At 38.9% G+C, this 22,741-nt stretch overlaps 3 protein-coding genes across 4 annotated transcripts; 2 read left to right on the forward strand and 1 right to left on the reverse strand.

The window, feature by feature from the left end:
* Positions 1 to 3,372: 3,372 nt before the first annotated feature.
* Positions 3,373 to 6,242, reverse strand: thyn1 (thymocyte nuclear protein 1). The gene is made up of 8 exons (XM_020088171.2): positions 6,023 to 6,242; positions 4,863 to 4,921; positions 4,605 to 4,753; positions 4,442 to 4,510; positions 4,176 to 4,268; positions 3,987 to 4,082; positions 3,618 to 3,768; positions 3,373 to 3,538 (listed from the first exon to the last, which is right to left on the reverse strand). The coding sequence occupies exons 2-8, from the start codon at positions 4,909 to 4,911 to the stop codon at positions 3,492 to 3,494; spliced, it is 654 nt and encodes a 217-aa protein (XP_019943730.2). The 5' UTR covers positions 4,912 to 4,921; positions 6,023 to 6,242; the 3' UTR covers positions 3,373 to 3,491.
* Positions 6,243 to 6,461: 219 nt separating this feature from the next.
* Positions 6,462 to 15,027, forward strand: ppp5c (protein phosphatase 5, catalytic subunit). Of its 2 annotated transcripts, none has more exons than XM_069534298.1 (15): positions 6,462 to 6,491; positions 7,610 to 7,643; positions 7,724 to 7,849; positions 10,087 to 10,328; positions 11,077 to 11,224; positions 11,365 to 11,486; positions 11,576 to 11,641; positions 11,787 to 11,885; positions 12,036 to 12,141; positions 12,340 to 12,482; positions 12,711 to 12,798; positions 12,892 to 12,932; positions 13,045 to 13,223; positions 13,312 to 13,393; positions 13,884 to 15,027. In XM_069534298.1, exons 1-15 carry the CDS (start codon positions 6,477 to 6,479, stop codon positions 13,944 to 13,946), a joined length of 1,554 nt encoding a protein of 517 aa, XP_069390399.1. In that variant the 5' UTR covers positions 6,462 to 6,476; the 3' UTR covers positions 13,947 to 15,027. The 2 variants fall into 2 exon arrangements, with proteins under 2 accessions (XP_069390399.1, XP_069390400.1); XM_069534299.1 differs by having other exon boundaries at positions 7,733 to 7,849.
* A 1,059-nt stretch (positions 15,028 to 16,086) lies between these two features.
* On the forward strand, positions 16,087 to 20,547 carry LOC109629988 (THAP domain-containing protein 5-like). The gene is made up of 5 exons (XM_020087975.2): positions 16,087 to 16,245; positions 17,731 to 17,914; positions 18,457 to 19,232; positions 19,746 to 19,932; positions 20,014 to 20,547. The coding sequence occupies exons 1-5, from the start codon at positions 16,178 to 16,180 to the stop codon at positions 20,131 to 20,133; spliced, it is 1,335 nt and encodes a 444-aa protein (XP_019943534.2). The 5' UTR covers positions 16,087 to 16,177; the 3' UTR covers positions 20,134 to 20,547.
* The last annotated feature ends 2,194 nt before the right edge of the window (positions 20,548 to 22,741 follow it).

Consider the following 22,741-nt stretch of genomic DNA (forward strand, 5'->3'; position numbering starts at 1 on the left):
CACTTCCCCTCACAGTACATATGATTAATGACATGACACCTGAGCCATTACTTCTATGAAATTAGGAGTTATTTCATCTTGATAATTACCTTCACCAATGAGGTTGTGGTTTCACCTTTGTTCATTTGTTTGTTTCTGATCGAGATGACAAAAACAAATACCGGTCAGATTACCACGAAACTTGGGAAGTTTGTTTTTTTGGTTTGGATTCAGGAATTTCTTTCACATCCTTAAGCTTTTTGACATTTTCATAGATTTCTCAGGTAATAATTTGTGAATCTCAACAAAAACAGTCCAACACGTTGGGAACTGATATCTCTGAGTGCTTGCAATACGTGGATCGAGTGAATTTAAATGTGGTTCCACTGTTGGGCCTTGGCGAACATGTGTTGTATCCTGATAATATAATAACAAATAATTTCTAGATTTTGTCCTGTAATCAATATGAATATGAACAGTTGTTGTGACACTTTACTTGAAACCAGACCACATTTTCGGTGCCTGATCCTGAGACGTTAACTGCCGCCAGTATACTGTGCGCACTGTGGGGACGGTAACTCACCAATTATGAGCCTCAGTGTTGGACTGAGGGGAAACTGTGACTTAAGGTTCTGATGTCTGTTCAGAACGCTATTGATTCATATGGCTTTTATTAGGATCCTGCATCCGTGCCCCAAAAAACAATATGTGAGACACTGGATGCAGCTGGCCTGGTTTTTTTTTGGTCCTCTTTTATTTTTTACAGCAGGAAAAGACAGACATTGTGAGTTTTGACAGTTGCGTTGCTGAATTCAAATGTTTTTCACCCTCTGTCCCGGTTGCGTACCTTCCAACTGGTTCTGTTTATAGTTGAGGCAGCCTTTGTTCCATCAACATCTAATAAATATGTTTATCTTAAGAACAGGAAATTAAATAAGCTGCACATTTTTATGTTATTCATTAATTTTTGTGATGGTGACAGCATTCATTGTTTTGTATCAATTTCTCATAGTTGCCTGTCGTTTCTTATGAATTTCCACCACATTGCATTGTAGTGACATGCCTGACATATTCTAGTCCTTCTAAGGAGGAACACTGGCAACATTAATCATCTAAAGTACACAAATAAGCTATTTACACATGCTAAATCTTTATTTATTCTTCAGATTAAACACAAATACTATAATTTGTAGATTTGCTGATGTTTTTTGATCAAGAAAAAATGCATTTATGATGATTTCCACAGCTCCACTCTGTGTTGACAGTGTTGTATATAGCAGCTCAATAAATTAAGGAGAAGCTCCTGATTTTGTAAAAAAAAAGCTGCAGCATGTTTACACAGTTGAGAGGAATACATTAGTAAACTGTAAACTCATCTCCAGACCAGAGCTGTGCCTATGTTCTCCTGATCTGGTTCTGATTTCAAAGGCATACCAAACACATCATTAGGTGACATCATCATCCATCACTTTTGACCACCATTATTCCATTTGTTGTTATACTAAAGTCATAAATAATAAGTTCTGGAACATATGTAGACATGTGTGTAGTAAACAAAGGGGAAAAAACTGTGTTGAACCCAAAATAACCGATAACATTAAATTATTTAGGTTTTTTTTTTTGTTTTAAATATGTCCCTGGCCTGAGCCCACTGAATTGGGGACTGGGCTCCTGATCCTCAAATGCAGACCCTGCACACCTTAGACCTGTGCCTGGGCCCTCAACACCCTAACCATCACCCAGAGACCCTGCACACCTCCCGGACCCAAGCCACTGAAACACGGACCAGGCCCTCTACCCCTGAACATCACCCAGAGACCCTTGCATTGTAAAAGCTTACTGTGAAAGAGATCCTGTAAAAATGAGCAGAGCTGTACGTCCATCGCAAGCAATCACTGAATTTTTCTAAAATTGAAATTAAACCAACAAACTATTTTATTTTGAGTCATATTTTTCTTTCACCACACATCCTTTGAATGCTAGATGAGTTTTGATTATTCCATATTATAACACTGACTCCTTCTGTATGAAGAATGCAAACAGGCTGTTTTATGTAATATAAAAGTTTAATGGGGCGTCTCAGCATGCAGCAGCTATTGACCTATGACTCCATTGATTTAAGGCAAAATAGTAAACAATGTAAATACATGCAATATGCTTGTACTCAATACAACTCTGATACATTCACTTCTATGCTTGACTGCAACTTCAAACAAGGAGAATTAATTCTGAGTGTGATATACTGAGATGCATAATAAGCCTAAGTACTGTGCAATGTTTTTATACATTTATTTAAAGGAGAATCATTTCTTTTACTTACTTTGATTGAAGTTATGATATTATGCACAGCAGTAAACAGAATAAGCATCTGAGGTTTAAGGACAAGAGCTGAAATGATTGAAAAAGTACATTGTATGTGACTTAAAATGACAACTATCATTGAGTATGACAGTTAACCAGGATATGAAGGTGAGCTATTACCTCACACCTAAGTGTGTGAAAACCGTGTCCAGTCTGATCCCTGTGTTGTGATGCAAGATAACCATAATGGTTATCACACGACTGTCTTTACAATCACAAAGTGGAATCCTGCAGAAACTGGCAGCAGTCAGAACAACAAAACAGGGACATGAAAGAATGATTAACTCCTCTGATTCTCACCACTGGCTTTTAAGCCTCCTCTGTTTAATCCCCATTTTCTTAAAATAGCCAATTTAATGGTCATTAGTGGTACATTTATACCAAGCTGGAGGCCTAATCATTTCCATGCTAAGACAAAAAGCTTTAATTATGAGGGTTATAAAAACTTTTGATGAACTTGAAACCACAGCAGTATAAGCAACACCCAGTTTTCCCCACTTACATGTCTTACCAGGAGTTTCCATGTTACAAAATATTTGGCGCCCTCTGCAGGTGATAGTCTGTATTTCTTTACCATTAAAGCCCATTTGTACACAGAGTTATGATACTAGTATTGGTTGACTGTAAACAAAACTACAAGCAGACATTCAGAGTTTCCATCACTATGGAGCTCACTGTTTTAATGATATAGTAAAGTCTTTAACATGGAAGCCATTATGTTAAGAGCTTCAGTCATTTTATGCTTTTTGTGTTTAGCGGTCAATTTCCTACATTGCATGAAAGGGCGCCACTTGCTGGTCATGCCCTGAGCCACAGGCTTATGCAAACTTCACATGATGATACAGTTGTTCCCAGATACAATAAGAATCACCTGCATCTGCTTACAAATACATTATAGGAGCTCTAAAGCATTTCTCCAGTATTTATAAATGTGTTTTAGGTGATTTGACACCAAGTAGCTGAAGTTGTCCTGGAATAGTTATCTGGCTCTGTATCAATCAGAGGGAAATAAGAACTGCATGGGAGACAAAATCTGACAAAAAAAACCACATTTAATATACAAAAACACACACAAAAAACACAAATAGAATTATTTTACATTGATTACTCTTTGTATAAACACTGGACTGATGGTTAACCAGGCTCCAGCTTCAAAGTGGCTCCTTGTCCTCCAAACTCAGGACAAAGTCAAACTCCTCTGCAGAGACAAAAACAAGCTGTAGTCACAACAAGTCCATGACTTTGTGATGAATTAAAGTGCACATTTCTTTACATACCAGTGGTGAGCGGCTGCACAGAGAGCCTGGCCCTTGTAAAAAGCGCCATGTCCTTCAGAGGCCCTCCCTTGGCGCGTTGCTGCAGGTGGTAATATTTGAGCTCAGACAGAGGAAGATAACGCTTCAGCATTCTTTGATACTGGACGTCCACCTGAGAGAGGACGACAAGTTCGAACATTATGCTCATATATAATCAGTTATTGTACTTTATGAACAGAGTCAAGTCAAATTAATTTATGGTGCATTAAAAAAAAAAACAGAACTGTTTTATAATTTATGGATTAAAAGAATAAGTAGTTTAATGTGAGAATCAAAATCAATGCAACATATTCATGTGTTTGCTTTACATTAATGTTAGAGTCACTTTACCATGCTCCACTTTGGATTGTCTGGTTTGCTGCTTGCATCATAATGGGCATCTTTCCTGTCAAACTGAGTGTGGTCCACATAAGCTTCCTTCACAATCTAAAGAGCACAAACGGCTGAATATCACACTTTGGCTGTAGCTTTGATGACATTATTAAAAAAATTATCCGCCTGAGAAATAGAAGGACTTACTTTCAGGATTCCTGCAATCCCCGGTTCCTTACAGTTGCTGTGATAAAAGAAGGCCAACTGCCCCTCTTTCATCTGCCTCATAAAATTGCGTGCCTGTGTAGATGATCGATAATGTCAATTCAGACAGAGAAATAAAAAAACAAACGTATCCATTCTTAGAATTTGCAGACGGATGGTGAAGAAAAGATGGCAAAGAGCCTCTTTAGTGTGGTTTTGTGCTGACCGCTTATTTCAAGTCTTTTCATTACAGGAGTCAGTAGCTCTACCTGATAATTGCGGACCCCATCCCAGCAGCTGGTCTGATCAGGCAGAGCCTTCAGATCCTCGATCCCAAACTTTCAAAAGAACCAGAAGCGTGAGAAGATGGCAGCACACTCACATTTTACAACATGTACAGACTGTGCTGATGAGGCCGTCACTGCTCCGTACCTTCATATCAATGCCGTTCTCAAAGCGGCTGTCGGGCTCAGACTTCATCAGCCAGTAGCAGAACTCTGGAGAGCCAGGTGACTTGGAGCTCTCCTTTGCCACCTTCCTCTTCCCACCAGATGAGGCTGGTTCACTTTCGTCTGTTTTATCTGTGTGGTTGAGGCAGAAATATTTACCAAATTCAAAATAACATCAGACTGGAACTTTGCATTGCTGCTTACTGGGAGTTCAGTATTTAGATTTTCTGACTTTGCTTACCTGACTTTGCTGGTCTTTTAGCCACTCTGGCATTTTTCTTTGGTGGCATCTCTCAAAGGCTGTAAAGAGATATGTGTTCATATGTTTTTTCAGTTTTGGGTGATATGATGATATCTAAGATTGTCCACCATAAGAGATGTTTTTCCCACAGTATTCACACCATGGAAAACAACACTTTAAGCTACAGTCAACAGCATAAAGCACATAATCTCAAACATATTTATCAAATAGAAAAATGCCAACCCCTCAGCCTGCGTGTGCTGAGCCAACAATCAATCCTGTGTTTGACATATTCTCATGGACTCATGATACATTACTATTACTACATGCTTAAAATATTTGGACTTTTTCTTCTGTCTTTGCTTAATTCATTGTTTTATATGCTGTCATTGTATCACATGACTCAACTCGACAACCTGCAGGGTGCGAGGCCGATGGTTTTAAAGGAGAGAATTGTGTAGAGAACAGGAACAGCTGTGTAACAGTTGTCATACAATTAAAATAATGACAACTGCCAATGTTTTTAATAATAACAGCACCAATAAGTAATAATCATAATAAACAATAGGCTAGCATATGCTGTTGGTGCTACTAATACCTGTAGAATGAGGATAAAGACGAAACCATGTTTAACACTGAATAAAATCTAGGGTTTCAACCATTACTCTGAATGAAATGAATGCATTTTTGTTGATTTTGACTTAATTGAAATATTTCAATAACTAACAACCAGAAACCAAACCATTTACACAACACTTAAGTTGGACACAATCACAAGATGTAAGTACAAAACTTGGAAAAATGTGTAAAAGGACATTTTAAACATTTCCGGTGGAATTAACTCATGGAAGTACTTAAAAATATGCCAAAGAATATTTATACAAAAGTGGGTGACATATAGTCTGATCAACATCTAGCTTGTGGAACTTAGAGCAATCACTATTAATAATTATTAAGTTTCTTCTTCAACATGGCCGCGAGAAGAAATGTTAAAAAGCACACTAAACAAACACCATTCGGTGCATCAAATTCGAATCTAGTGAGCATCCTAACAAAACTGTACACGATCTCTGGTAATGTCTCTGGTCGGTACAGTAGAGTTTGTCTTCAGTGAAAGCTCACGTCAATATAGGATCTCTGACCAGGAAGTAACCTCTCACCTCCTGAGGCGGTGAATTTCTGCAGGAACGAAAACCACGAGGAGACAAAGTCAAGACAACAGTCACCGGAACCGATACACTGCAGAAGAGCCCGAAGATCTCAGCCTCTTCAGCAGCGGAGAGACTCCGCCGTATTTACATGTCGTCCATATTTAAAATGAAGGCGGGTTTTTTCTCTTCTTTTTCCTCTTCCGGGTGGCAGTCAGCCTCATAGGGATGTGATGAAGAAGATAAAGAGCCCGTTACTCATTATAATGACAAACCTTTTCGTTATCATGACTTAGTATCTTATTATGCTATGAAGTACTTAAACTGGGAATCTACTGTGGTTTAAGTAATCGTAATAGTTGCATCTCACTCCGATGTTCAGCAGCTATTATTATAAAAACAAATGAAAACTAACTTTTATTTAGCTTCTCTCATTTTTAGAAAATGCAACTGGCTCCTGTGCAGAATGAAGAATGAAGAAGTAAGTTATAATATTGAGATATAAGGAAATTGAAATAGCTGGTCTGTGTTAGCTTGAGAGGCAATGCTAAAGTGATCAACTGAAACAAGGGACTGAGAAAATACTTGAATGACTCCTATCTCATGCTACACCTGACAATGGAATGGGGTTAGGCAAGGCAATGCATGCATTACCTGACAGTACAACAACAACAATAATTATAATAATACAAAGCAGTAACATCTTTCGGGGATAACAAATAAAATGACTTAATTTGGTGTTTTAATTGGACCAATGAGTTGGAAGAGATAAGGAGGGGATGAGTAAGTTATAATATTGAAATACTGAGACAGTAAGTTATAATATTGAGATACTGAGATAGTAAGTTATAATATTGAGATACTGAGTGATAATCATCAGATAGTAAGTTATAATATTGAAATACTGAGACAGTAAGTTATAATATTGAGATACTGAGACAGTAAGTTATAATATTGAGATACTGAGATAGTAAGTTATAATATTGAGATACTGAGATAGTAAGTTATAATATTGAGATACTGAGACAGTAAGTTATAATATTGAGATACTGAGACAGTAAGTTATAATATTGAGATACTGAGACAGTAAGTTATAATATTGAGATACTGAGACAGTAAGTTATAATATTGAGATACTGAGACAGTAAGTTATAATATTGAGATACTGAGACAGTAAGTTATAATATTGAGATACTGAGATAGTAAGTTATAATATTGAGATACTGAGACAGTAAGTTATAATATTGAGATACTGAGATAGTAAGTTATAATATTGAGATACTGAGATAGTAAGTTATAATATTGAGATACTGAGATAGTAAGTTATAATATTGAGATACTGAGACAGTAAGTTATAATATTGAGATACTGAGACAGTAAGTTATAATATTGAGATACTGAGATAGTAAGTTATAATATTGAGATACTGAGTGATAATCATCAGATAGTAAGTTATAATATTGAGATACTGACTCATAATAAGGAGATACTAAGTCATAATTATGAGATACTAATTGATGATAATCAGATACTAAGTGATTATTTTGAGAAAGTTTCTCATTATAATGACTTACAGGATCTTTATTTTCTTCATCACAGCGGTGGAAATGGTCTTCCATAGCATTGCTATTAAGTGAGTAAATAATTACTATGTTTTGTTAGTATTTTATATGATATTATTTCCTCGCGCAGTAACATTTGTATCCTTTTTAGAAAAAACAGACTTTGCGACAGTCCAGTCAATGGCGCACGGATCGGAATACGGCAGCGAGAAGAAGATGGCGGAGGTTGGAAATGATGCAGAGCTACTCAAGGAGAAGGCGAATAAGTACTTTAAAGGTAATTTGGATAACTTGTCAGGTCTGTGACTTTTGTCGGTGGTTCGTATCGGACACGGGTGTGACCGTGAATCACGGGAGGACTCGGGTCGTGTCGCTTCAAGCTCCAACCGGAGCCGGGAGCTAACGTCAGGCTAAGCTAACAGCGCTCAGAAAGCATGCTAGCTGTAAACCCCATTCATTGGATTAGCTGCTTTGGCTAAGCGCTGAAGCAGCAATGCTAACTCATGCTGCCCCCCCCCCGTGTCTTAAACACCTGCTGGGGTTCGATTCCCTCTGATCTGTGCGAACATTTCGTTCCTCGTGGAATAGTGTAGTTTTCTGCGCAACAACTGGAAATGAACGTCAAGCAGCGATGCATGTGGGGAGCTGCAACCAGGCTCATGATGCTCTGTTGCTTTTCATGCAGTTTTCCCCCCCAAACACTCTTACATCTTATCGTGGAGTTTTCTCGTCTTTTCAGACGTAATTTCACTTTGTGATTAATTGATAAAAGTCTTATTTTGCTTCCATTTCAGTTAAAGGTACAGTGTGTAGAATGTAGTGATGTCTAGTGTTGAAGTTGCATGTTGCAGCTGAACACCCCTCACCTCACCCTCTCCTCCCAAACATGAACAAGAACCTGTGGTAGCCTTTAATTGTCATAAAAACTCAAAAGGTGTTTTGTTTGTAAGGAGGACCCCGTCGATGTTAATATAAAGTATTTAAATATAAAGGGCCTTTTCTGGGGTAAAGAAAACTACAGTTCATACAATTTAGATGAAACGGACTACTGAAAACATCATGAGGATTATTCTACATTAAATATCTGCCAATAGATCCCTTACACTTAAATCTTACACACTGGACCTTTAAAGAATCAAAAAGAAATGTAGTTTGACCTGCAATCTCATTTAAGCACATTTCAGCCCAAAGAAATACAGAGACTTTAACTATTGTTAGGTTATGAGTGAACCTTCCTGTAGAGTGAAGTTTGGGTTTTTCTAAATGACTTAACCAAGGCTGATGACTCTCTGATGACTGTAAAACAAAGAGTGTCTGTTTTACTTCCTTCTGTTTGAAGGAGTCCTGAACAAAAGTAATCAACAGGACAAAGTTAGTTATTCAGCCATAATCATGTGGAGCAATTGTAATGTCAAACTAGAAAACTGTGCCACGAGTTACGTGTTTGCTATCTCATTGTCAAACCATCACATACTCTGGAAAGGATGATTGTCTACAAAGACAAATGGGGCTGGAAAATATGGTAATCATAATGATAAATATTATCATTTAATATCATTAATTTTTTATAAATGTCCCTTTGTTTCTTTTAACTTTAATGACTGACCTTTGACCCTATGAAACAGCACAAAATGATAAGCACTTGCCAAAGGGCAAAACGTTTACTCAATCCTCGCTTGCACTGTAGAAGCATTATATATTTTGTTTTATTGCCATTTTTATTGGGATGACATGGAGACCAGTATATCATCTGCCCATGAAGTTGTTGTAACTAAATTATTGTATTTAAATTAGATCAAGTACCAAGTGGCTAGAAGCCAACACTGTAGATTGATTTAAAGCATCATGAGTTCATATTATGTTTCTTTTATTTTTAAACTCCAGGCTCTTTTTATTCAGCAAATTTGTGAAGTTGTGTTCTGTTTTGTAAACAATAGCAAATGTTAAATTTAGCATTTTCTTCTGCCATGAAGCTTTCACTTGTGTTGAGTGGCAATAATAATAGCATGCGTCATGGCTGTGATTGGCCTTTAAGCCATTGCAGGATTTCCATCACATCACAGCGGCTCACAAGGAACTAGGCTAGACAGCTGTTTAGCCTGGGTGTACTAAATTACTAACTTACTCCCAGTTTGCTCACTAATGGGATTAAAGAATGATTTTCAGTGTCTCATAACTTCCCCCTAGATCTAAAATATTGTGTTACAAAACTATTTATAAGCTGCAAATACAGTTTATGTTGTTTAGCCTGTCAATGTATAAAGTCTTTTGGATTAATAACATAAATGTCATTCACATTCAATTTCAAACTTAGAATACCAGACACATGATACCAGAACCCTGAGTGATGTCTACATTTACCTCAATGTGTCTCTTATGAATACAGAACAATAAAACATTTGTACTCTTTCTTCACTCCTACTGTTGGTACACTAATCGACTGACTGAGCACTGATATTATCTTGTCAGAAACTCAGTGTGTGCTCGTTGAAAATGTGATATTTGCTTTTTCAGAGAAAGACTATGAAAATGCTATCAAGTACTACTCCGAGGCCTTGGAGGTCAACCCATCCAATGCCATCTACTACAGCAACCGAAGCCTGGCATACCTACGCACAGAGTGCTATGGCTATGCCCTGGGAGATGCTACAAAGGCCCTGGAGATAGACAAGAACTACATTAAAGGGTATTACCGGCGCGCCACCTCCAACATGGCACTGGGCAAGTTTAAAGCAGCACTTAAGGACTATGAGACGGTAAGATGTTTTGCTTTTGTGTCTATTAGTGGCAGCACACTTTAAGCTGCCATATGGTCTGCAACAAGCATCTATAGGAAACCTGCAATTTGTACACTATACATGTGTTTGCCTATACATTTTCTCTAAGGAAAAGAGCTCTCCTGTTCCATCTGTTGGTCTGTCACCAAGTGTTAGGCTCTTTGTGTTGCTTTAACAGCCCAAAATAGGGATTATCCTTAAATCCAGCCATGATGCCAATTAGATCCAGTGTATAGGCTCTCATACCGCAGCTAATTTAGTTTCTATTGTTGTTCATGATGTTCTCATAACGGGCAATTTAAATATACCAGGGCTGTGGCAACAAAGACCTCTAAAGCTCAGCCGTCTCAATTTAATGCACAAACTCGAACAAGCACCATGATGACAAAAAAAGAGTTAATCCTCATGAAGCTTTGAGAGGTTGGAACAAGATTTATATGTATTTATAGAATCCTACTGATATTATAAATGCCATATAGTTTGTTCACATGTATAGTCAAGAACAGGGTTGACTGTGTTTAAAAACCAAATTATGTTTCCTCCAGGAGAAACTGTTTGCATAATTTATTGAAAAGAAAAAAAAAACTTGATGTACTGTTATTTACTTTACATAAAATTCTCTGCGGCTAAACTGTGTGAAAATTCTAATATCTGCTTTGTTGTCAGTTTATTTTAATTAACCAGTGTGTTCATGTTGTGTCTTCCTCTTCTCTTGCTCTGGTTACAGGTAGTAAGGGTTCGACCAAATGACAAGGATGCGAAGATGAAGTATCAGGAATGTAATAAGATTGTGAAACAGAAGGCTTTTGAAAGAGCCATTGCCAGCGATGAGATAAGAAAATCTGTTGTTGACTCTCTGGACATTGAAAACATGAGTAAGTTTCCTTACATAAAAATAAGTTATTTCTAATTACTGACCTAACATTTCATGTAAAACAGGAACTAAGGCTAACATAAAGGCTAAGATAATCCACTTTGATGCTTCATTAGACATTAAGCTGACCTTGTTTTGCAGCGATTGAGGACGACTATGTAGGCCCCAAACTTGAAGATGGTAAGGTCACTTCTCAGTTCATGAATGAGATGATGGATTGGTTCAAAGACCAGAAGAAACTGCACAGAAAGTGTGCTTATCAGGTAACGAGTTTGTTCATATGAAACACAGGATGCCCACAAAGGGAATCGTAAGTGCATCTGTAAATTAAACTGTTTTTGTACTCTTTCAGATTTTGGTACAAGTTAAAGATCTTCTGTCAAAGCTTCCAAGTCTTGTTGAAATCTCATTAAAAGAGGTGAGCAGCACAAAACTGAAATTGTTTTATTGTCTCATTTAGTGTCATTACCATTTATTTATTAAACCATAATATAAGATGTTTTTATCTGTAATCATCTTGTGTTTGGACTTAATTTAAGTTTTTCTGTTTCTCTTTGCCACAGACAGAAAAAATAACTATTTGTGGTGACACCCATGGGCAATACTACGATCTCCTGAACATCTTCAAGTTGAACGGCTTACCCTCAGAGACCAACCCTTATGTATCCTATCTTATTGCAAACATCTGGTTTTAAATTTGTGATCAATGTAGTTATCCTACTTGTTTTATGTAATTTTATGGCTTACAAAAAAGCTGTCAAAAGGTTTGAATCCAAAACTTGTGCGGCAAAGTCCTTAACCACAGAATTCAGCTGTTCAATGGGGACTTTGTGGACCGTGGCTCATTCTCCGTTGAGGTCATTCTCACTCTCTTTGGCTTCAAGTTGCTCTACCCCGACAACTTCCACTTGCTCAGGGGTGAGAACGCTCTCTTAGCCTGTGTCTGGATGCATGTTTAATATCTGCACATGTCCTGTCCATGTTATATTAATTTGTCACAACTAACGCATTTGTTATCATAAAGGTCAATCATTTTTGATTGCATTTGTTGTATTCACTTTCATAGTTGTTCAAACAGGAAGATACATTATACAATAACCAGGCTTGTACCTGCAGGTAACCATGAGACCGACAACATGAACCAGATGTATGGATTTGAAGGGGAGGTGAAGGCCAAGTACACAGCCCAGATGTTCCAGCTGTTCAGCGAGGTCTTCCAGTGGCTGCCTCTGGCTCAATGTATCAACAGCAAAATACTGGTAAGCAGTGGAAGCTATTAGCTGAAAGCAGTTGAAGAGATGTGCAACTTGTTTTGTTGTTCACCAGGGCCCTGCCCTCAAAACCAGTTGCTATTCTTTGTATAATAGAACAACAGCCATAATTTACCTGAATCTTACAGACAACTGCTGTTGTTATTAATGATTTTTGAAGGGGTTTCATGTTTTGTTCCGTTTCACGCACAGTCCTAACAACATTGTCCCTCTCAGGTTATGCATGGGGGGCTATTCAGTGAAGATGGCGTCACATTGGAGGACCTCAGGAAGATTGAACGGAACAGACAGCCTCCTGACTCAGGTAGGGTCCGAAAAATCAGTATGAAACTTCCTCTTAGAAAAAATCTCTAAAGAGGAAACGAATTAAACCTTTTATCCTTCCTCTTTTTCACAGGTCCCATGTGTGACCTCCTCTGGTCAGATCCACAGCCTCAGGTTAGTTTTCACCCACTCAGATTATTCACTCATATATTTCAGAGCAGCATCGTCTCCACCTCTATCTTTTTTTTTTTAAATTAGCTTGACCACTTATCTCTCTCTCGTGCAGAACGGCCGGTCGATCAGCAAGCGAGGCGTGAGTTGTCAGTTCGGGCCTGATGTGACAGAGCGCTTCCTGGAACAGAACAAGCTCGACTTTATTGTGCGTAGTCATGAGGTCAAAGCTGAGGGCTACGAGGTCACTCACTCAGGGAAGTGCATCACCGTGTTCTCAGCGCCCAACTACTGGTATGTAATTGTTTCGGCTGACTAGAAGTGTTGAATCAGCTTTTATTCCACTGCTTCACTTCCATTCTTGTTTGATGTATTCCTCCAGTGATCAGATGGGAAACAAAGGAGCATATATCCACCTCAGGGGATCAGACCTCAAGCCAGAATTTCACCAGTTCACTGCTGTGGTCAGTATACAGAACTCCAGTCTGCAATGTTCATTGGAACTTTTGGAAATGGTGTTATCAATAACAACTATAAAACTTTTTAATTTAAATAATCTTTTTGTACAAAGATGGGTCCTGTTTTAACAACTTTAATAATCTGTAGTAATTGGCGGATTTCTTTCATAACGATCCATAAATTATTCTTTGGGAAATTGGTGAAAATTGTCCTATCTACCAATGTTAAAGAGAGTGACATAAAACATTTACTGGATCTGCTCCAAAGTGTAATGGCACCTGTCCAGTAAGTTTCCTGGAAATCCATTTACTAGTTTTTGCATAATCCTGTTGACAAACGACTGGACAGGGGCAAACATAAAGTCCTTGGTGGAGGTAATAATTACCACTGACTTGTTTAATAAATTAACATTACAACAGGCTAACAATGACTCACTTTGCAGCCTACCGAGCAAATCTTCTAAAAAGCGTGTGATTTTATGTTTTTCTTCTACAGCCTCATCCGAATGTTAAGCCCATGGCGTACGCCAACTCGCTAATGCAGATGGGGATGATGTAGAGGCCACGCTGATCCATCTGTGACACTGACGACCTCCCATCTGACCTGAACCATCCCGGCCACCTCACTCCCTCCAGTGCTCGGACATGCTCTCATTCATGCTTAGCCTATGGGATCCCTCTCCCTGACAAACGTCCGCTTGTTGTATGCAGAAAAAAATACCTGGTGTAGTTCAGATAGGGAGAGATCACTCGTACCAGCCCAACCCAGTTCAGAACTGGGCACGTCTGACCATGTTATCCGTTATAACTGGAAAAAATCCTGTTTCCATTATCCATTAGTCTGCTCATGAGTTCCGTCACCGGGTAAAGAAACCGACCGTGAGAAATTCAGGCGAATCTCTTCAGAGCTGCTTGGTTTTTAAATATTTGACACACTTAGCAGATGGGATCAAGTAGATAGTATGAACCAAAGATCTGTGATAAAAAAAATGATTGTTCAGGTTGTACAAGGAGCATCTTGTGACTCTGAAATCCTAGTGTTGCACTGTAGGCATGTGTACACAGCTAAGAGCATTGTAAGCTGGGTTAAGAGCAGCATGTTGATCAGTGTTTCCCAAACCACCCTGCAGTATGTCAGTCATTACCAACTAGAATTACATGTATGATCCCAGTCTGTCATGTATCACTGGGTACACTCTTCAAGGTGCTGTTTGCCATTAGTGGTGTAATTAGCTGGTTCCGTCATATAGCTGGTAACATTTCTTTTTGCACTGCTTCCTGCTCGGGAAGATATTGCTGCTCTTCATGTTTTCATCCCTGACTGTCATCGTGCCACTCACCTGGCAGCTCCTGCACACTCTACTCTCCAAACTTAGCTTTGGTGTAACACTGATGGCACTCGATCACTGGTAACTTCTGACCCACCACTACCATCTCCGTTCTGTGGATGTCTTCAGTACACAAACGTCCAAAATGCAATCCTGTCTTGAAACGCACAGCTGCATTGTCCAACGGCCCTCAACTTTTTAGATAAAGAAATACACTGATGTGTATGTATATATACTGTATCATTTAAAGATTCCGTGTAATGTTTGGAGAAAACTATTGAATAAAAAAATCCAGTCCTGTGATTTTAGGAACAAGCTGGTATCTTTATTTATGTTGGTCCATATTGTCTTTGTTTGTTTTGTAATTCTGTGTTCTCTGTGGATGGATGTTTAGAACATATTTCTATACCTCTGTGCCCGTGACAGCAAGTGACCGGAGGTCAATATATCCGTCTGTACTTCTGATTCTTGTGAACACATTATCTTAGATTTGGATCAAAGGTTTAGCATCAACTAGATTGGATGAAAATAACATTGTGACCTCACAAAACAATAGTATTTGCGTTGTAAATAATATGACCCAGGAATTAGGTTTAGTGAAATGACATTCCTTTTTTCAATAACAGAAAAGTGGATTTATTTCCCTCAATTTGGATGTAAATTATAACCAGGATTATCAGTTCATTTAATATTAGATCACTCTTGTGAGAGGAGCCTCAGAATACGCATGTTTTTTAAAACAGCATTAGTGAAGTGTATTGTGGATCAAAAACAATATAAGTTTATTAAGGCAGTCGCTCAGCCTATAATCATGAGTCATAGATCTGCATCCTCAGCTTTTTGTTAATAAACATGGTCTCATCTAAAATTCGGTTGTATTTTATTTTTATTTTCCAATCCTATTATTGTATGTCTTACTTTTCTCTCCACATGGTTTAGTGGCTGGTCTGTGGTCTCACAATCTGTGCAGCACATTGTGTGTCCGCCTGGAATAAAATGTTATATAAATTAAAACAGTGCTTTGCTCATTACAGGATCTTAGAGACACAGCTTGATTCATTTTAATTAATTTTAAACACATTTTTCATTTAACTTTATGAGCCAGTTTTTTAATGAAACCCAACATGAAGTCCCTGAAATTAAAAATTCAAAGAAATTCAAATGCACCATTGTCCACAGATCTTTTATTTTTATTTTATCCAGCTTGTGGTACTTTTCTCTCCTACTCAATATCTCTGCATGGTTTAAATAATTGTCAGTCCAACGATAAATGTGTTGTATGTCCTTACTCTTATTCATTTCAGTGAAAACAACGTGCTCACCACCCTGTGAGTCGCGTGTGTGTGACGTCACTCTGGTGAACAGCTGATGTTGTGACGTCTCCAGGGCGCCGCCAGCTGACAGCGCTCAGAACACGCGTTTCCGGTTGAAGTGGAGCGATCTGGAGTCGCGGAGCCGAGAGATGCCGAAGTACTGTTCGGTCCTGAGCTGCAAGAACGAGTCCTGCAGCGGCACGAAGAGCTTCTACAGGTCAGACCCCAGCGGAGGGTTTATTTATTTCTCTTGCTCTTGCTCTGCCTGAAGTTAAGAAGCTCAATCTCTGAGGAAACTCCGCTGCGGTTTATTGATCTTTGTAGAAAGTCCTGATTGAAGCATGGAGTTTCTCCTGACAGGGAAACTGAAGAGAAACCATCGGATGTTTATCCGTGAAACACAACTGTCTTCCTCCGTGAAGGAATTATCCGATTTCAGATACCAAGATTAACATCTTTCGATTTGTTTTATATCGATAATTATCAAGATTAATGTTCCATTGTTATTTATTTGGTGGTTTAAAGACTGATTTCTCCTCCTGAGTGAAGGTTGTGGTTTGTCTTAATGAGCAGAGAATGACAAACAAAATATTTCACAATCAGATCAATTATACCTCCTCACTGTGCTTACACAACAATAATCAGTATATTAGTGTACAGTATATTGGACTTTAGTGATATTATCAGTAGTGTGTTTGTTCCATTTAACCAAAAACAAAACACTAGACATTTCAACTGTTCGCCCCATGAAGCAATATTCAGATTCAGATATCAAGATTTACATTTTCATTTCAATTTATATAAATTATTATCAGGATAAATTATTTCTTAGAGGTTGCTTAGAAGTAAAGACAGATTTTTTCTCTAGAGTGGTAGTAAGGATCATTCATGTGTTTTATCTCTTCACTGTGTTTTCACAATGCTTAAACATTATATTGATGTACAGTATATTGGACATTTGTGATATTGATTTTACTATAACTCCCCTGAAGTTGAACTCTCAGTCATTTAGGTCCCATTGAACTAAAACAGTTTAATACAAGTATCTTCCGTCATGAAGGCAATAGTCAGATAAAGTACTGGACAGTAAGGCTGATAATGGGTTTGAGATGAGATGAACATTTTCACGTCAGTCGATATTGATGATTATTGATCCTGAGTGAAGGTTTGGTTTTCAAGAATGAGGTAGATCAATTATGTGTTACATCATTTTATCAATATATATTATTGGTCATATTGCTTTTGATGAAATTGATATTGAGATAAGAGTTGTATTATTTATTTACCATTTCTTAACCTGATTTTTCTTCTTGAAAGTTACTTTATTTTTATTTACTTAGTTAATGGTCACGTTGGAGGCTGAATTTTGTGATGCTGGTGTTTGGAGTTTATTTTAATTGATCTCACACAACACAAGCAGAAAATCCATTTGTGTAGAAAGCAGTAACAGGAACCAACACCCATGGGTGTAGTTGCCATGTATAAGAGAAACTTGTTTATTACGTAAACGCCACCACTGACTATAAAAACACCGCAGGTGAGTTAGATTACACGCTGTGGTATAATGTGACAAGCTACAATGTGATGTCACATGATCACGGCGTCAGTGCTCAGATTTCCATGTTTTCTTTGCATTTTCATGTTTCTAGTTTGATATTAAACCGTTGACAGTATTTCATTTGTAGTCAATCTTATATTCCAGGTTCCCTCTGCAGGACCCGGCACGGCTGCAGCAGTGGCTGAGGAACATGGGACGTGAGAACTGGACTCCCTCTAGACACCAGTACATCTGCCACCAACATTTTGCACCGTCGTGCTTCAGGGTGCGGTGGGGGATCCGTTACCTGGAGAGCGACGCCGTGCCCACAGTCTTCCAGGAGGTCGAGGTAAAACACAAAGCACACAGTCTCGTACAGAAGAGTCAGGGCTGCACATTATCGGCAAGTAATTATATTACCATTGTTTACATGAGTCATTTAGAAGTTGCTGTATGATAAACATTTTATTTATTTGGCTCATTAACAAGGAAAAGCAGAAAAGTTGTGGATTAGTTTCTTTTCGTAATTTAAGTTTTATATACTACGTTGTGTTTTATTTGTATTTATATTTATTTTATAGTTTTTATGGTTAAACTGTAAAATCCTTCAATTACATTTCCTTGTGATAAGAACATCTTGGGAAACTTTTTTTTTGTTTGTTTGTTTGTTTATTGTGTGCAGATAAATCAGAAATCGTTTCACTCCTAAACCTGGGTATTTCCATCAGGCTTTTGTTTTTTTGAGATTCACTAAATCCTACACACTCAACGTTTACTGTTTAGAAAACAGTTGTGCAGTGTTTTGTGATAAATCACTGAAAATCTTTGCACATGTATTGACTAAACGTCCCGTGTTGCTTTTGATGAACACACACTTCTGCTTCCTTCTAGAAAAGAAAAGTTGCCGATCAAAGTGAGAAGATGCCGAAACGTCTGCGCCTGCACAGTGATCACAACATCTCACTGACAGACGACAGGACGTCGGCTGTGGACGGGGTCGAGATGGAAAACACTCTGCACACGGTGCACCTGTATGAGATCACTGTCGACCCGTCGCAGTGCGGTGAAACCAGCCTGGTGGAGTCGAGCGATGCTATAAATTCGGACTGTTTCCTCCACACAGACCTGAACACGCTGACATCAGTGGATGGGTTCCAAACAGGGACAAGCTTCCCTTTAACTTTATTCCAGACAGTAGATGACGTAAGAGAGAACACGGAGGTGGTAGTGATGTCTGAAGGCTCTGCTGCTGAAGGGCAAGAAGAGCTTGTGAATGGAATCACTGCCTCCATTTTAACTCAGGGCTGCTACTCCACACTGGGTCGCACAGACAAGGCTGCAGCGTCCCTCTCTGCTGAAGATGTGACGTGCTCCACAGAGGAGACCATCGAAGGATGCCAGGAAGTCATCGCCTACTTCGAGACCATACCAAGCGTTCTCCCCAGTGGAACCTCGACCCCGTTCGTCTTCACCCCGGACACAGTGCTGTCGTCCGCTCTGAGCTCCAAGCCCATCTCATCCACGGTGCCCATAGTGTCCAAGCACGCATCACCTAACCCTGCGTCGCTGGTTCTCACGGTGGAAAGACTGGACACAGATGAGGTAGATGATGGGAAGTCTGACGAAGACAGCACCGAGCAGCAGGATCACCAGCTGGAGGAGCACTGGTGAGAACTTCAGGAGAAACGCTTCAAGATTTATTCAGAATCTTTACTGAGAAAAGCCAAAGGTGCTGGCCTGAGAGTTCAGGGTTAAAAATGGGAACGGGAAAAGTCAAGATTCAATCTTGTGCACAGATGCAGCAAAGAGTCAGAAGGATTTATCTCCGCCAAGACCCAACAATCTCCTTATGAGTAATAATAATCATTAATGTTATTCCTGAATTCTTGAAGTACATTTTGGATAAAATTAAATCAAAATAGGTGCTTACAAAGATAAAAATAGGATAAAATGTGGCCACAAGGAAAATGTGTTGAATTAAAGCAGGTACAAAATAAATATGTAAATATGTTTTTTTTATCAAGATCCATGAATCATTTTTTTCTGGGAAGTTGATGAAAATGTCAAAAAACAACAGTCATATTTCACAATGTAGTAAAAAAGTAAAAAAATATTCCTGGATCCACCAAGTTTCATGAAAATCAGCCCTCAGCACGAGAGTTTTACACTTTGTTTTCCAGCTACCACAGGAGCAGTCTGAGTAAAGAGCAGCTGGAGGCGATCGTCGCTGAGCTGCAGAAAAAGGTGAAGGTGCTGCAGCAGCGTCACCGCCGTCACTTGGAGAAGCTCCTGGGTCTGGAGAACACCGTGAATCAGCTGAGACAAAGCAACCTGCTGAACGAGGAGCGGCTGCAGCTGCTCGAGAGGGTACCTCCGTGGGCACGAGTGAATAAATATGTTACTGTTGTGTACGTATGTGAAACGCTCACTCCTCGTTGTCTGCCGCAGGCGTACGTACAGACCAGCACAGCAGTGACGGACGCCGGAGAGACTGTGGCCATCATCTATGAGGAGGACGCGGCTGCATTCTTGTACACGCCACTGGATGACGCTGAGGAGAAGCTGTGACTGTGCACATCCTGTGTGTGTGTCTGTGTCTGTCTGTGTGTCCCATGACACGGTTGATGCTGTTGAGAACAAAACACTACCTACAGTAACTGAATTGTTTTTTAGTTTCCTGATGTGTGTGGGTGTTTGTGTATGTGTGTGTGTGTGGGTGTGGTGTTGGGTCAGCTGTGAGCTTTGCACAAACACAGATGAGGAATAAGGGACAATGGTGAATGTTGTGTTTTATAAACCTAGAGCCCGCCCTCCTCTCCAACCCTCCCTTTGTTTGTGATTTGTTTGTGATACTGTACGTTTTGCGTCTGTGCTTCGTGTCTGTAGCTGCTGTAAATCTGTTCAGTTGTCGACAGAAGCAAAGTTTACTCATGAGAAAGAGTTTGTTTTCTGTTGCACGATGGAATAAAGGGAATGAAACAATGCAGTCGTCTCGTCACACCCTGTTTTGTTGTGTGACTGTAACAGTTGCAGGTTTGGTTGGGGGAAAGTTTGTTTGTCTTTCTGCATAATGACTCAATGCAGCAGTTAATTTAGAGTTATTTAAATATATAAAATGACTTAGAAGTTGTGCAATAGTCAATGTGATATTGTATTTTTCTTTATAGTCTTTATTTTTCATTCCAGGAAATGTAACTTTACACTAAGGCCACATGGTTACCGAGGAATGAACCAGATACTCAACCTGTCAAAGGTACCTGTGCCTCTTGAATGTTTACTAAGCTATTTTCTAGTGATAATTAAAACCAGAATATATCACTCTACGTCCATTTTCAAGGACTGAGGTAGATCTGGAAAATTATCCAGAAATATACTTTTATAGTTTGGTGCTTCTGTTTGAACTGTGTGCTGTCTCTGTCTCCACTAGATGGCAGCAGAATAAGATTAAGATTCCTTTATTATCCCACAGTCCTGCACACACAGCACTACATGCCAATGGGGACATTTGACCTCTGCTTTTAACCCATCTGTGTGAACAGAGTAAGGTGCCTCCCTCAGGGGCACTTAGACAGTGGGACAGGGTGAGTCCATCTGTCCTCTTGGACTCTAGCAGATCCAGGTCTGGTCCACCCTATGGTCCAGATATGTTTGTCAGTCTATGGACTCGGACCGGCCACCGCTGTGGCAGCTGTATCACACTAAAACTCACCACAGGAATTTTAAATGTAATTTTTTTTAGTAAATTGGTGGAAGAACATCAAAAATCTTTTTATTATTTTTACACATCATTTTATTTACACATTATTGTATTTATTGAATTCATTTACATGTTTGGCTTTTTCATCTGAGCATAAACTTATTTTGTGTCCCTGATAATTTAGAAAATGAACTTTTGAAATGCTTTTAATGTTCTATAGTTGATTTTCAGGGGAAATTATGGAATATGGAAATTCAACATTGTAAATTAAGATGAAGAAAAAATTTGCTGCATGAGAAAAAAAAGATTGATTTACTTTCATTTATAAAGTTTATTTCCAGGGCCAGTGTATATTGATAACACTGTAAATATGCCAGAATGAACAAAAAGACTCATTTTCACCTTTGGATTCTGATCAAGTGTGAAGTTTGCAGCCTAAAAAGTTAGATGTTTAAAGCAGTTATAATGATGTAGATAATATCAAGTAAATAATAGTCGAGATGAAGCATTAGAAGACAATTACAGAAAGTTCAAGGAACCAAAATTGAAATCTTGCGTTATTCCACAGTAAATGTTCCAGGTTTTTAGTTTGACCACACGAGAGCAGCAGAATATGTTTCTCTGGTTGGTTCTTTGGATGAATTGCTCTCATTGAGTCTGTGACAGGTTGTTTTCACTGCGCTCTGCTCTTCATGCAGTTTCCTGCAGAATCAGGAATCATGTGATCCTATCTGTGTCAGGATCTGATGTTTGCACTCTCGTATCATTTTAAAGTTCCTCACTCAGCTTTCTTGGCTTTTCTCTTTCTCCTTTTACCAAACGTGTTGTTCTATCGTTGCCTTTTGAGACCGGAACCTTCCATGTCCACTGATTCTCTTCTCTCGTTTGGCCGGTGTCTCTCCAAACACCAAACATTAACCTTGGTCATTCAATCACAACACTGAGCAGTGATGCTGAGAGGGAGACTTTCTTATCTGAGCTCAGCCGGACAGACACACTGCTGGAATGTACAGGGAGGGATCCCGATTTATCAGCAAGTACATTTGCACATAAATCTGCTTCACCAATGAACTAATACACACACACCGCCAGCACGACCTGACCTCAGTGAAACTGGCCCATCCCTCTCATGCTGGTTTTCCTCTGTTAACTTTCCCTCAGTAGTTTGGTGAAGACTCAGCATGATCACCACTTTAGAGATTTGATGGAGCGTTAACCTTCATCCTGCAGCTGCTGCTGGATCCTCAACTTGTCCCTTTTCAACAGATGATATTCTACTTTTTAGATATTTTAGGAAAATAAATTGTATATTCATTTGTATGGTGGCCCTGAAGTGCAAATCACAATAACAGATCATGAAAGTTGCAAAACACATGTATGAGATATGAGATATCATGTCTGTTATACCTTTAACTGTATTCTTTAAATCGAATGAAAAATACAACTTATAAGACTTATTTAAGAGTTGACCCAGAATGA

The sequence above is a fragment of the Paralichthys olivaceus genome, chromosome 11 (assembly GCF_024713975.1).
Source record: "Paralichthys olivaceus isolate ysfri-2021 chromosome 11, ASM2471397v2, whole genome shotgun sequence".
Taxonomy (NCBI): Eukaryota; Metazoa; Chordata; class Actinopteri; order Pleuronectiformes; family Paralichthyidae; genus Paralichthys; species Paralichthys olivaceus.